Source organism: Aethalodelphis obliquidens, unplaced genomic scaffold, assembly GCF_003676395.1.
Source record: "Aethalodelphis obliquidens isolate GAN/ISIS:26980383/991018 unplaced genomic scaffold, ASM367639v1 scaffold10, whole genome shotgun sequence".
Classification (NCBI taxonomy): Eukaryota; Metazoa; Chordata; class Mammalia; order Artiodactyla; family Delphinidae; genus Aethalodelphis; species Aethalodelphis obliquidens.
The window spans coordinates 11168446-11181946 of NW_020837954.1; the positions used below are offsets into that span (position 1 = coordinate 11168446).

Sequence of the window (13501 nt, forward strand, 5' to 3'; positions counted from 1 at the left end):
CACGTGGCTGGACGTTCATTCCACCCTGCACACTGACCTCCTGCCCTGTGCCTTCCCTCTACTCCTTGACCACCTGTGGAGGACAGCCACCAGCAGCCCAGTCTACCCACTGGCAGATGAACTCAAGGAAAAAGCCCGTGCAGGACCTGAAAGAAGGCTTGGGATTTGGGCAAGGAAATATGGGATTCTAGATACCTGGAGGATGGTCTGGTTTGGAGGAAAGGGGCATGGGCTCTGGGTGGGCAAATCCACTTGGACCTGCAGACCTACTACCCCTTAGAGAAGGGAGCTCGTGAGGAACCCAGGGCGAGGGGCCCAGTTTCCCAGGCCTAAGAAGTCTACTATCCAAACTTCTCTTTTACTCTAATATAATCGTCCGCACATCTGAAATCTCAATTTATCTCCCTCTTAGAAGAAGTAAATTCTCAAACCAACACCTCTGTTAATTAAAGTCTTACCTTTACTCCAGAAACAATTACTCCATCTGCTGATTTAACCATGTTTTTAAAGAAATCTTCAAGTTTCTCTTTTTTATTTTTCCCTCGCACACTCAACTGAAAGAAAGGTTAATTTAAGTTAGCATTTCTTTTAAGATTACAAATGAGAAGTTAATGCCTCCTTTATTCTCTGATATCAAAATGGCAATCTCAAAAGGACCCCGTTTTTAAACTTAATAAAGTGGCAATTTCATCACGTATATCAGTGATTTTCAAATTTGGGGACATTAAAGAGGAATCTGGCCTCACTCCCAAAGATTCAGGTTCAGCTGATCTACAATAAGGCCTAGCTTTCCCAAATTTTATAAGTATATTTGATAATTTTGTTGTAAGTAACCCTCTCATCATACTTTGTCAAACACTACTATATCATACAAAGTCAACTAAATATTAACTCAGGAAGGAGTTCCTTTGAACATGCACAATTTACTGGAGTACAATATACCATCATATGATTCTGTAAAAGCTCTGAAAATACGTTTTGAAAATTCTTCACTCCAAACCCATCCAAATATCATCTCCTCACCTGTTTTGGGGTCAGCAACTCATGATACAAAGGACACAAAAGATGACTCTGCCTGGCATGAATGGTATATCTAAAGGCAAAGGTGAGAAGCAGCTAGCTCTTTGACTTTACTACTTGCTGCACCAGGGACCCCATGAAGGAACATCCCATCTAATTTCCTTAATCTACTGCCATGGCTTCAATGCCCACCTTTACGTAAGTGACTCACAAATCTCTCTCACTACCCCTAAGCTCTTTCCTGAACCTTAGATCCTAATTCCAATTGCCTACATCATATCCTTACACAGAGATTCTGCTAACCCCACATTAGAAAAATCTTTTTTTTTTCTGCGGTACGCAGGCCTCTCACTGTTGTGGCCTCTCCCATTGCGGAGCACAGGCTCCGGACACGCAGGCTCAGCGGCCATGGCTCATGGGCCTAGCCGCTCCGCGGCATGTGGGATCTTCCCAGACCGGGGCACGAACCTGTGTCCCCTGCACCGGCAGGTGGATTCTCAACCACTGAGCCACCAGGGAAGCCCTAGAAAAATCTTAAAAGAGTACTCATTATAGTCTAATCTCCAAGTTTTCCCTCTTCCTGGTTCCCTATTCATGCACCGCCCCCCGCCCCATCCAACCAGTCTCTCAGATTCTCGTATGTTCCCAAAAGCCCCGTACCTTTCATTAAAAATCTTGAAGTAGGGCTTCCCTGGTGGCGCAGTGGTTGAGAATCTACCTGCCAATGCAGGGGACACGGGTTCGAACCCTGGTTTGGGAAGATCCCACATGCCGCAGAGCAACTAGGCCCGTGAGCCACAACTACTGAGCCTGCGTGTCTGGAGCCTGTGCCCCGCAACAAGAGAGGCCGCGACAGTGAAAGGCCCGCGCACCGCAATGAAGAGTGGCCCCCGCTCGCCGCAACTAGAGAAAGCCCTCGCACAGAAACAAAGACCCAACACAGCCAAAAATAAAAATAAATAAATAAAAATTAAAAAAAAAAAAATCTTGAAGTAATCTACAATTTCTTTCTTTCTTTCACAGCTCAAATTCTACCAGCAAATTTCTGAAATGTGTCCCTTTCCACTCCCACTGTCCTGTAGAAGTCCTCATTATCTCTTGCCTAGACTACTACATTGGACTACTAGTTATCCCTCATCTCTTCCACCCAATCCATTCTGCTGCTTGTGATAACTTTCCAACATCACACTTTGGAAACTTAGTAAGTTTACAAAGTTTCATAATGTTCAGAGAATGAAGGCCAATCTCCTTAGCACGGTACTCAATACTTTGAAAAATCTGGTTCAACTTACCTTTCCACCTACCACTCTACCCCTAGAGAGCTTTATGTTCCAAACTGTTCTCAAAAGAAGCTCTGAGCTTTTAGGTTCCTCTGCATCTGAAATGATACCTCTTTCACCAAAAATTCTTTTTTCAAAAAAATTTTTGGCCATGCTGAACAGCTTGCGGGGTCTTAGTTCCCTGACCAGGATCGAACCTGGGCCCCTGGCATTGGAAGCTCGGAGTCCTAATCACTGGACCACCAGGGAATTCCCCCACCAAAAGTTCTATTCAGACTTTAACATTCAAATTAAAAGGCATCTCTTCATGTAACCCTTTCAAATTCCCAGTTAGAATTCACTGCTCTATCTTAGGCCTCCCAAAGCACTCTAGGTTTTCTTTTTTTTTTTTTAACTGAATTTTTGATATTAATTATTTCACTAATTCACTCATTTAACAAACCATAATGCATGTATACTATAACCATGCACTGTTGCTGGGTGTTAGGAATATTAAGACGATTAAGAGGTGAGGTGGTCCCTATTCTTAAAGTAACTTATGGTGCAGAGGAGGACAGAAGAGAAGTAAACATATAATTACATATAGTGTGAGGAGTATAGTGTTAAAGATATCCATGGGGCACTAGGGGAGCACCCAAGGAACTTAATACAGACTGAGGGGTTGAAAAAGATAAGACTGGAGGTTGAATGACCAGTCAGGGACTGCTTCGAAAACCCAGGCAAAGATTATGCAAATCAGGACTAATCTTTAGGTCTAGTGATGGAAGGATGCAGACACATTCCTAATATAGTAAAATAAAACAGAGAGAACTTGGTTACTACTGAATAGGCAGTAGGAATCCTGAGTAATTTTCACAGTGTAAGGGACTTGGGAGGTAGTGACACCTTCTTTGAGATATATAGAGAATACAAAAGGAGGCATGAATGTAAAGAAGAGTGCAGCTGAGGGTAAAATGCCAAGGGGACTCAGGGGTGATACAGATTCCTTCCTCCCTCCCTCCCTCCCTTTCGCTGTGCCACACAGCTTGCGGGATCTTAGTTCCCCAACCAGGGATTGAACCCGTGCCCCCTGCAGTGGAAGCGTAGAGTCCTAACCACTGGACCTCCAGGGAGTTCCCATCGATTTCTAACTTAAGAGCATATTAGAGTAGATGGAGCCACAGGAGTAGATGATATGACTTAGAATTTACAGAATTAGAAGTCTAGAGGAACTTTTAGACTTCTAGAGAACTCAGTGAGGAACCGTGGAAGAATCAGATTTAAATGAATGGATATATGGAGTATAAAGCCCATGAAAGAGACTGGGAAGTAGCTTTAGAGTTAAGATGAAAACACATCAAGAGACATTCCCATAGATCCACAAGTACATGGGAGCCAGCATAGCTAGAAAGATATCTTAGTCAACATGGAAAAGCATGATGTATTTCACCACATTAATAGAATAAAGGACAAAAACTGCATGATCACCTCAACAGATGTACTTTTTCATTATAAAACCACTCAAAAAAGTAGGAATAGAAAAGAACTTCTTTAAGCTGACGAATGGCATCTATGAAAAAACCCACCGTTAACATCATACCTGACAGTGAAACAGTGAATGCTTTCTCCCTAAGATCAGGGACAAATCAAGGACGTCTGCTCTTGTCACTTCCATTTAATACTGTACTGGAGGTTCTAGTCAGGGCAGTCAGGCAAGCAAAGGAAAAAAAGGAATCGAGATTGGAAAGGAGAAAGTAAAAAAGAAAAGAAGCTATTCAATGAGTGTGGCCACCAAGGTGGTTGAAGGCTGCGGGGATGCAGGCGGCTCAGGGATTTGATTTCTGACTGGTGTCCCCCACTCTGTGAGCAAGGCCACTATCTGATCAAGAAGAATTACTGAAATCAGCTTTAATGGAAAATGGGAGAGACCTGTCTAAAGTCATAACCTTGTTATAAGGAACAGAGCAGGCACTCTAGGTGAGATGAGAAAGACAAAAGGGCTAATGACAGGGTCAAAGTGCAGGAGAGGTCAAGGGTCTAGATGCAGCAGTGAGTCAAAGAACTACTATAAGGGGAACAGGGAAAAAGGGAGCTGTGAGTACAGAAGGCTATGTTTGGAGTCTATAATATTAGGGTTTAAGAACTCAGAGGTGGGGCTTCCCTGGTGGCGCAGTGGTTAAGAATCCACCTGCCAATGCAGGGGACATGGGTTCGAGCCCTGGTCTGGGAAGATCCCACATGCCGCGGAGCAAATAAGCCTGAGTGCCACAACTACTGAGCCTGTGCTCTAGAGGCTGCGAGCCACAACTGCTAAGCCCATGTGCCTAGAGCCCGTGCTCCACAACAAGAGAAGCCACCACAACGAGAAGCCCACGCACTGCAACGAAGAGTAGCCCCAGCTCGCCGCAACTAGAGAAAGCTTGCGTGCAGCAAGGAAGACCCAATTCAGCCCAAAATAAACAAATAAATTTATTTAAAAAAAAAGAAAGAAAAAAGAACTCAGAGGTGAGACAAGGTCCTGGGTGTGGTCACTGATGTGGCAGGAAGAAACGAATGAAGATTAGGGTGTTGAATAGGTAAGATATTCAATCTACTGCTAAGCAGACTAAAGCTGTAGGTACTGGAAACAGAAGGGGCAGAGCTACATAAGGAAAGCAATACTACAGGCAATCATTCCTTATAGCAGTGACCATTTCTCATAAGACTAAATGCTGGATCAAGATTTTCTAGGCCTTCCAAATGTCCCACAGCCTTTTCAGACTTCAAGACACTTTCACTCTATTTCAACAGCTCATCAGTCCCATGACCCTCTGAAGCTCAGATAGTAGAACAGCACAGACAGATTTCTTTTCCAGCACCACTGAACAGAGTAAAGATCTGAGAAACAGCATTAGAGACAAGGTTGAGAAAAACCTTTTAATTGTGGGCCTATGATCTTCTACAACCTGTTAACATACTTGTTATTAATTAATTAAAAAATATTTGCAAAACACTTTCCAGTCCATCTTTCTAGGCTTTCTCCAAAACAACCATTTGCTGATACTAAAAGCGTTACTAAAATGCATCATCATCATCATCTCTATTAAGCACATACTAATTTGTAAGGAAGAGGGACTTCCCTGGTGGTCTAGAGGTTAAGACTCCGTGCTCCCAATGCAGGGGGCCCAGGTTCGACCCCAGTCAGGGAACTAGATCCCGCATGCATGCCACAACTAGAGAGTTCGCATGCCGCAACTAAGAGTCCACATGCCACAACTAAAAAGATCCCATGTGCCACAACTAAGACCTGGAGCAACCATAAACAAACAAATAAACAAAAACAACAAATATATTAAAAAAACTGTAAGGAAAAAAATAAATCTACCTTGGTGGGAAAAAAATTATGAAATCCTAGGATTTATGAAAGCTATTTATAAAGGTGAACTAAACACTTAATAATCTTTCACTTATTATTTTAACAAATATTAATTTTACATCTTAATGGTCAGGCACAATTCTAAAATAGTGAGGATACAATGGTGAAAAATTCAAGTCTTACTCCCAGAGAGCTTAGTAGGGGGAGATAGATAATGGATATATAAACAAATTTTTAAAATACAGATATAGGGACGTCCCTGGTGGTGCAGTGGTTAAGACTCGCCTGCCGATGCAGGTGACATGGGTTTGAGCCCTGGTCTAGGAAGATCCCACATGCCACGGAGCAACTAAGCCAGTGCACCTCAACTACTGAGCCCGCGCTCTAGAGCCCGCAAGCCACAACTACTGAGCCTGCGCTCTAGAGTCTGTGAGCCACAACTACTGATGCCCACATGCCTAGAGCCCGTGCTCCGCAACAAGAGAAGCCACTGCAATGAGAGGCCGACGCGCCGCAATGGAGAGTAGCTCCTGCTCTCCACAACTAGAGAAAAGCATGCACACTGCAATGAAGACCCAACGCAGCCAAAAAAAAAAAATTAAATAAGTAAATAAATACAGATATATAATTTCAGATAGTACCAAGGGCTGTGGCAATAGGATAGAGTACTTGGAGCTTGAGTACTAAGGTGGCCTTGTGCTGGTACCACCATGCCTCACTTTACACCTATGTTGCTCTACCAAATTATTGTTAAGGTTTTAGCCCAGGCCATAATAAAGGCCAGCATAAACAAATTCATAAAGGTAAAAAAGTGATGACAGCATTCTATCGTGTTTGTTAGCAACCCTATTCATGAATCATTTCTAGACTCTTATAATTCACAATATAGCCAGCATTCTTTACAATTCCTAGTTATTAAGTGACCACAGGCCAGTACCACATACTACACTTATGCTTGTGAGAGTACCCATGCTAAAGTGCTACATTTTGAGTTACACTTCCATACCCTTTTAAAAGTTTTCTCTACTGCTAGACTTAGGACGTTTTATTGTCACAGATACTAAAACCAAACCAAGAGGGAAAATTTGTATACACAAAATTCTTTGATCTTGACTTGTAAGCAAACAAACCACTATGTTTACATTTGTTTTCTACTAAAATTATGAGTTAATCTTGTCATCCAAATATAGATCCCAAGATCTATATCACCCGTCCACTGAAAAGTTTTTCCAGCACCACAAATGAAGAAACTTTCAAAGTTCAACCACCTCAAATCTCTTTTTGCATTATAACAGAGTTTTCAGGCCGGGAGGGAGGGAGGAAAAGTAGGAGCAATCAGCACTGAAGAAGGCAGGTTAAACAGATCAAGAGTCAATGATTAACCCAAAAGTAGTATTGAATTCTTTACCTCAAGTACTTCTCTGGAATTCTCCATAAGGCTTCAGAAGCCTCCAAACTCAAATTTAAGAACATTAATAAATTTAGTAACCTCTATTTCGTTTTTTAAAAATAATTTTTAAAAAATTTTCATTTCTTTTTTTTTTTCTTTTTCTTTTTGCGGTACGCGGGCCTCTCACTGTTGTGGCCTCTCCCGTTGCGGAGCACAGGCTCCGGACGCGCAGCGTCCATGACTCAGGGGCCCAGCCACTCCGCGGCACGTGGGATCTTTCCGGACCGGGGCACAAACCCGTGTCCCCTGCATTGGCAGGTGGACTCTCAAACACTGCGCCACCAGGGAAGCCCCATTTATTTATTTTTGACTGCGTTGGGTCTTCATTGCTGTGTGCAGGCTTTCTCTAGTTGTAGCGAGTGGGGGCTACTCTTCGTTGTGGTGTGAAGGCTTCTCATGGTGGTGGCCTCTCTTGTGGAGCATAGGCTGTAGGTGCGTGGGCTTCAGTAGTTGTGGTGTGCGGGCTCAGTAGTTGTGGCTTGAGGGCTCTAGAGCGTGGGCTCTAGAGCACAGGCTCAGTAGTTGTGGCACATGGGCTTAGTTACTCCACAGCATGTGTGATCTTCCCGGACCAGGGCTCGAACCCGTGTCCCCTGCATTGGCAGGAGGATTCTCAACCACTGAGCCACCAGGGAAGCCCTATTTCTTTTCTTTTTCTTTTTTTTTTTTAATATTTATTTATTTATTTTTGGCTCCATGCGGGCTTCCTCTAGTTGCAGTGAGAGGGGGCTACTCTTTGTTTCAGTGTGCGGGCTTCTCATTACGGTGGCTTGTCTTGTTGAGGAGCACGGGCTCTAGGCGCATGGGCTTCAGTCATTGTGGCATGTGGGCTTCAGTAGTTGTGGCATGCAGGCTTCAGGAGTTATGGCTTGTGGGCTTTGGAGCGCAGGCTCAGTAGTTGTGGCTCACGGGCTTAGTTGCTCCGCGGCATGTGGGATCTTCCCAGACCAGGGCTCGAACCCATGTCCCCTGCGTTGGCAGGCAGATTCTTAATCACTGTGCAACCAGGGTAGCCCAATAACCCTATTTCTTAAGAAGTTCACAATTCAGGATGAAAATCAATATTCCAGTAACAACATAATATACCATCATCTAAAAAATTAATCCACTCAAGTTCTACTGAAACTGCATTATCATTGAAAAAGAATCATTTTTTTTTGCATCAAGTAAGTTTTATGTATATATATATTTTTCTAGAGACTCAGGATTTACAGATGAGTAAAATCAGCAAACTGATATAACCAATTATTTATACCAACAAATAATATTTACACACCAGAATAAAGAAATCAGATTTATATAATGCAACAGCATAAAAACACTGTTCTACAACTAATAACTTAAGATGACTGATCAAGATCTAAGCCCTTAACACATCAGTGAGAGTTGTGAATTTGCCCAGCATCTCAGCTCCACCTAGAGATGTGAGGGACTTAGGGATGGCATTCTGCTCCAGACGATAATAGCATCACATTTTGTGTTGAATCTAAAAGACTCTTTTCTGAGATGAGGAACCCAGCAGGGATTTTTCTCACTTGACTGGGAGGTGAGGTGTCAAAGTCAAGTGCTCTTAATTCCAGCCCCGCCCTGGGCTCTGCTATGTTGGGTCTTGTGGGTCGTGTGGCTGTTGCCCCGGCCTCTGGGGCCTTTCAGGGACTCAGCCCTTCAGCGCCGCTACCCCAAGCCTAGCTCATACTGGGAGCCGCTCCAGCCTGCCAGAGACAATGCCGCTTAAACATCTCCCTCGCCAAAGGCAGGCGCCACCACTGGGCACATTGGTCATTGGTCACTGGTGTAGTGGTGGATGTCCAATTTGATGAGGGACTGCCACCCATCCTAAACGCCCTGGAAGTGCAAGGCAGGGAGACCAAGCTGGTTTTGGAGGTGGCCCAGCATTTGGGTGAGAGCACAGCAAGGACCACTGCCATGGATGGTACAGAAGGCTTGGTTAGGGGCCAGAAGTCCTGGATTCTGGTGCACCAGTCAAAATTCCTGTTGGCCCTGAGACCTTGGGCAGAATCATGAATGTCACTGGAGAATATATTGATGAGGGAGGTCCCATGAAAAAGAGTCATTTTAAACTGCTTGAAAAATAAGAACATTTTATAAAATGTTTTTATAAGGCCTTAAGCCTTTTCTAACAACTCCCTACTCTTTCCAATGATGCTTTAAAAATAAACCTTGATCACTACTTTGATCAATACTCACATCTTGATTATATTCCAGGAAGACATGGAAATTTAAATCTTTCCTCAAAATAGGATGTGCTGCCACACGACACAGGAACACTTCATGCATTGCAACGGTCTTCTTGAATATTGCCAAATACTCACTAGAAACAATACACAAAATTAAAGGTAAAATACTGCAGAAAAACATCTGCAACAATTTTTTCAGCAAATACTCTTTGAATTATTCTAAATGCAAAATTAGAGATACAAAGATATAATCCATGTAAACAAAGCTTTTAGTTGAACTGTTAATGAAATATTCAATATATAAAACCCAGCTCTGAAAAGACTTCATGCTAGTTAATAGTATTTATTACATTTAAATGTTAATATTTTTAGGTTTTATGAACGTTTCTTCCTATGCAGGTTGATGTTAAAGGTAACTATAGGGGTTTTGTTTTTAGCTTCAGAGAAAGTATACTACAAATTATACTGTACAACTTTAATAATTCAATTTCTAGATAATTACTGCTTTTGAACACCTTCATACAAAAAAAAATCAGAAACCAAACCTCAGTATCAGTAATCATATTTTCAACATTAATAACTATTTTCATCTAATGACCCAAGCACACAAGAAAGAAACACACCATGGAGAGACTAATTTTTGCCATTACAATTGAAGAATTGTGTTTAAAATATTTTACTATCATCAGTGAATCACAGTGATCATATAGTAATACACGTCAGTTTCGAAAAAACACTCAAGGAAAAGGCCCAATATTCTTGCTTCAACTACGTGCAAGGAGGATAAGTTTTACATACCAGCAAACCAGCAGGACCAATGTTGGGAGAAGTTTGATCTCTGTGAGGGTAGTCATTCAGTGAAGACAAAAAAGAAGGATGCAGAGGATGGAGGTAGCAGGAGAATAAACCCAAGGTTCTCTGTTATCCAACCCCTAACCAGACCACAAAAGAATCATGATCAGGGCCACTGGAAAACCACTGATTCTTTCAATATTAATGTGCTCTGCTAATTTCCAGCTTTCAGCCTTATAAACTATAGAATTATATATCTGTCTGCTATCAGACTACTGCTTGCACTCAGTATGGACAGAATTCTTAAAATATCTGTCACTTACACTTTAACAAAGAAGACCTACTTTGTTAATTTATCTTGTCAAGAGTTTAGCATCTGAAGGAGTCTAGTAGCACTGTAAAAATATCCTTAAAAACTGAAATTCAGTGCAAGAAGAGAAAAGGAAATGCACAAAGGGGAGAAATGACCAGAAAAAGAGTGATGAACGTGATGATAATGCAAGGAAAGTTATTTCCTTGTATAACTCTCAAAATACAGAAAAACAATATACAGCAAATCCAAAATTATTTTGAATGTTTAATAAAAGAGGAAAAACTGTATTTTCAGCAAATATGCTAAAAATGAAATAGAAATTATCTCAGTTTTTTTCAAGGATTTAATATGTCTAGTATATATGAAACTAGTAATCACTTAATAAAAAACATTAAAAAACTATTCTCTATTCTCTCTCTGCTCCTATTCTTTTCCCTTCAGCCAGAAGCCACAGGCAGAGAAAAGAGGAGGGGGAAAATTACACACACACACACACACACACACACACACACACACACTTTTTGAAAAAGAAAGCAGAATATATTCAGAGTTGCTCAGTGCACACTGCTATGAGATACAGAAGTCTTGGTAGTATGCACTTGTCAAAAAAAGAGAACCAGGTGAGTAGTGACTAAGGCCTTGTAAATAACAAATGAAAAGATTTACACTGTGCTTTAAAAAAGTCATTATTTCCCTTTCTACTATTTTTTTATAAACTTTTGGATCCCCTGTTTTCAATTTTCAGAGTTTATTTAAAAATGTAATTTAAAGAATTTTAAAGTGCAGACAATTATTCTATAATTTTCCTGTAGGCTCTGATCATGACCATTAACACTGGTTGTATGGCTTAAACCTGTATCTTCCAGAAAGGGTCAATGTGGTGAAATGATTGAAAGGATGGGATATCAGAAAGCAAAAAAACAAAAACAAAACAAAAAAGGCACTAAAATAAGCACAATTAACAAGAAAAATCACATACGCTTCCAGCTCCTGTTTCATCTTTGTGAATTCTTCCTTTGTCATAGACCCTTCTCCTTCTCCAAGTTTCTGTAGTTTTTCCCTTGAGGCATCAAAATCAGGTCTTGGTGGTGCTGGAGGGATCTGTAATGGAACCAAATCACTAGTTTTTTGACCGCACTACACGGCATGCGGGATCTTAGTTCCCTGACCAGGGATCAAACCCATGCCCCCTGCAGTGGAAGCACGGAGTCTTAACCACTGGGCTGCCAGGGAAGTCCCCCAAATCACTAGTTTTAAAGACTTTAATTTCTTGCAGCAATTGTACTACTGCCACCATAAAAGACTATTGTCTGAGAGAGCTAAAGTCATCCTGAATGAACTGGATACCAGGAATATCCCGATTAAGGTTAGAGAATTTGATTAAGTCTAGAAATTAAGATCCTTGAGATCCTTTACACCAAGGAAGAAACAAGAGCAGAGTACTATTTTCTGGTGTTAGAACAGTACCAGAACTTTAGTCTGCAGATTCTAGATGTGGCAACCTAGAGTCCTCAAATGTCTATGTGCATTAAGCTTTGAGTACACACTAAATAAATGTGTAGCAAATATGTATACTATTTTTCAAAAGTATGTAAATGGTATGATTAGAGTGTACCAGAGGCAGAAAGCACTGACTTAAAAACAAGAGAACAAGATACAGACTAATGACTAACCTCATCTTATTCACCCACAGTAAGTGGGTAAGTAAGCACTACCTTAAATAAAAATATAAGATCTAGAAGAGACATATTATTCAAGGGAAGGATATAAGAAAAACCTTATCGTAGGAGGAAAAGCCTACAAGTAAGAACTGTTAAGGGGAAACGATGGAAAGCAAACAGAGCAAGTAAGAGGAAGAAAAGGTTAAGTAGCGGAAAGTTAAAATAACAATGACTTGAAGAAAAGGATTACACCAAGAAAAGCAATAGGAAAGGAAGCATCAAATACAGATCAGCACACATTCATTGATGCCCGCACACAGCATCTACTATGTGCCAAGCATGATACTGAACAACTGGCATATAAAGATAGATAAGACATAGTCTTGATCTTTGATGAGTGTTTAGTCTATGGGAGAAAAAAGTAGTAAGAAAATGTCATCACACAAGATGAGGGAAAAAAAGGCGGAAATAGGAGGAGGTTCCCGGCTGCTAAACACATCGACATGCTGGGAAAATGGAAAGTGGTACAACATCCTGGAAAGGTCATGAAAGTTATCTGTCAACCCCCCACTCCAATACCTCATCCTATGCATCTCTTCTTCCATTTGGCTGTTCCTAAGTTGTATCCTTTATATAAACTGTTAATTAACCAAAAAGAAAAAAAGAAAAAGTACTGCCAGTTGTCCACCAAACTCAATTTGTAGAAAGAAAAAAAAAAGCAAATGATTGAGAAGCAGGGGCCACAAGGATAAAGGTGGAATCAGGCGAGGTCAGGATGATTTCAAGGAAATCAAATGAAACTAAACTTCAGAAATCTGACTGTGGTCAACAGCTGAGGCACAACACCCAGTGCATATTTATATTCGATAATCTCTTAAGGAGCCCTCCAACTCTAAGTATCTGTCTACCTAAGGGTTCAAGACCAGTATGGTTTGTAATACCCCCTTAGCTACTCCCTAGGACAAGCCCATTTCTATTCTAATAAACAGTAGGAATTTAAGTTTAAATGAGGGGGAATAACGTATCCATATCCCCACACTCCCAAACAAGACAACTCAGGATAAAAGTGGTAGTCAATTACATTTTGTAGCTGGCAATTTAAAAAAATGACCTCAGTTCACTAGAAGTGCAAAAGAAGATTTCAACACATAATAAAGTATCTAAAAAGCTCCTAGAAAATGGGATTAAAATGGAACCTCAACACTTACAATGTAACCTGCATAGTCTTCATTTTCAACGAAGGAATCGTGAAGCCAGATAAATTCCTCATGTTGTCGAACAACTGAAAACTCGTTTTGTTTAAAATTTGGCAATGAACTCTGCAAAGAAAGAGATTCTCTCAAAAATCAAAGTTACACTAAAAACACTTTTAACATTTTATACCTTATTTTTTAAAATTAGTCTTTTATGAAAGATTCTCAGTGCTTTTACACTCTATTATGAAAACCCTGAG

General features: G+C 41.0%; 1 protein-coding gene across 4 annotated transcripts in view; it reads right to left on the reverse strand.

Moving 5' to 3' along the window:
* SNX6 (sorting nexin 6) overlaps nucleotides 1-13501 on the reverse strand; it is a 55076-nt gene that overhangs the window by 30640 nt on the left and 10935 nt on the right. For all 4 annotated transcript variants that reach the window (XM_027111044.1, XM_027111045.1, XM_027111043.1 and 1 more), the window contains 4 exons: nucleotides 13257-13367; nucleotides 11367-11488; nucleotides 9293-9416; nucleotides 459-554 (listed from right to left, as the gene is read on the reverse strand). In XM_027111044.1, the coding sequence (XP_026966845.1) occupies nucleotides 459-554; nucleotides 9293-9416; nucleotides 11367-11488; nucleotides 13257-13367 (453 nt within the window). The remainder of the gene's footprint in view (nucleotides 1-458; nucleotides 555-9292; nucleotides 9417-11366; nucleotides 11489-13256; nucleotides 13368-13501) is intronic.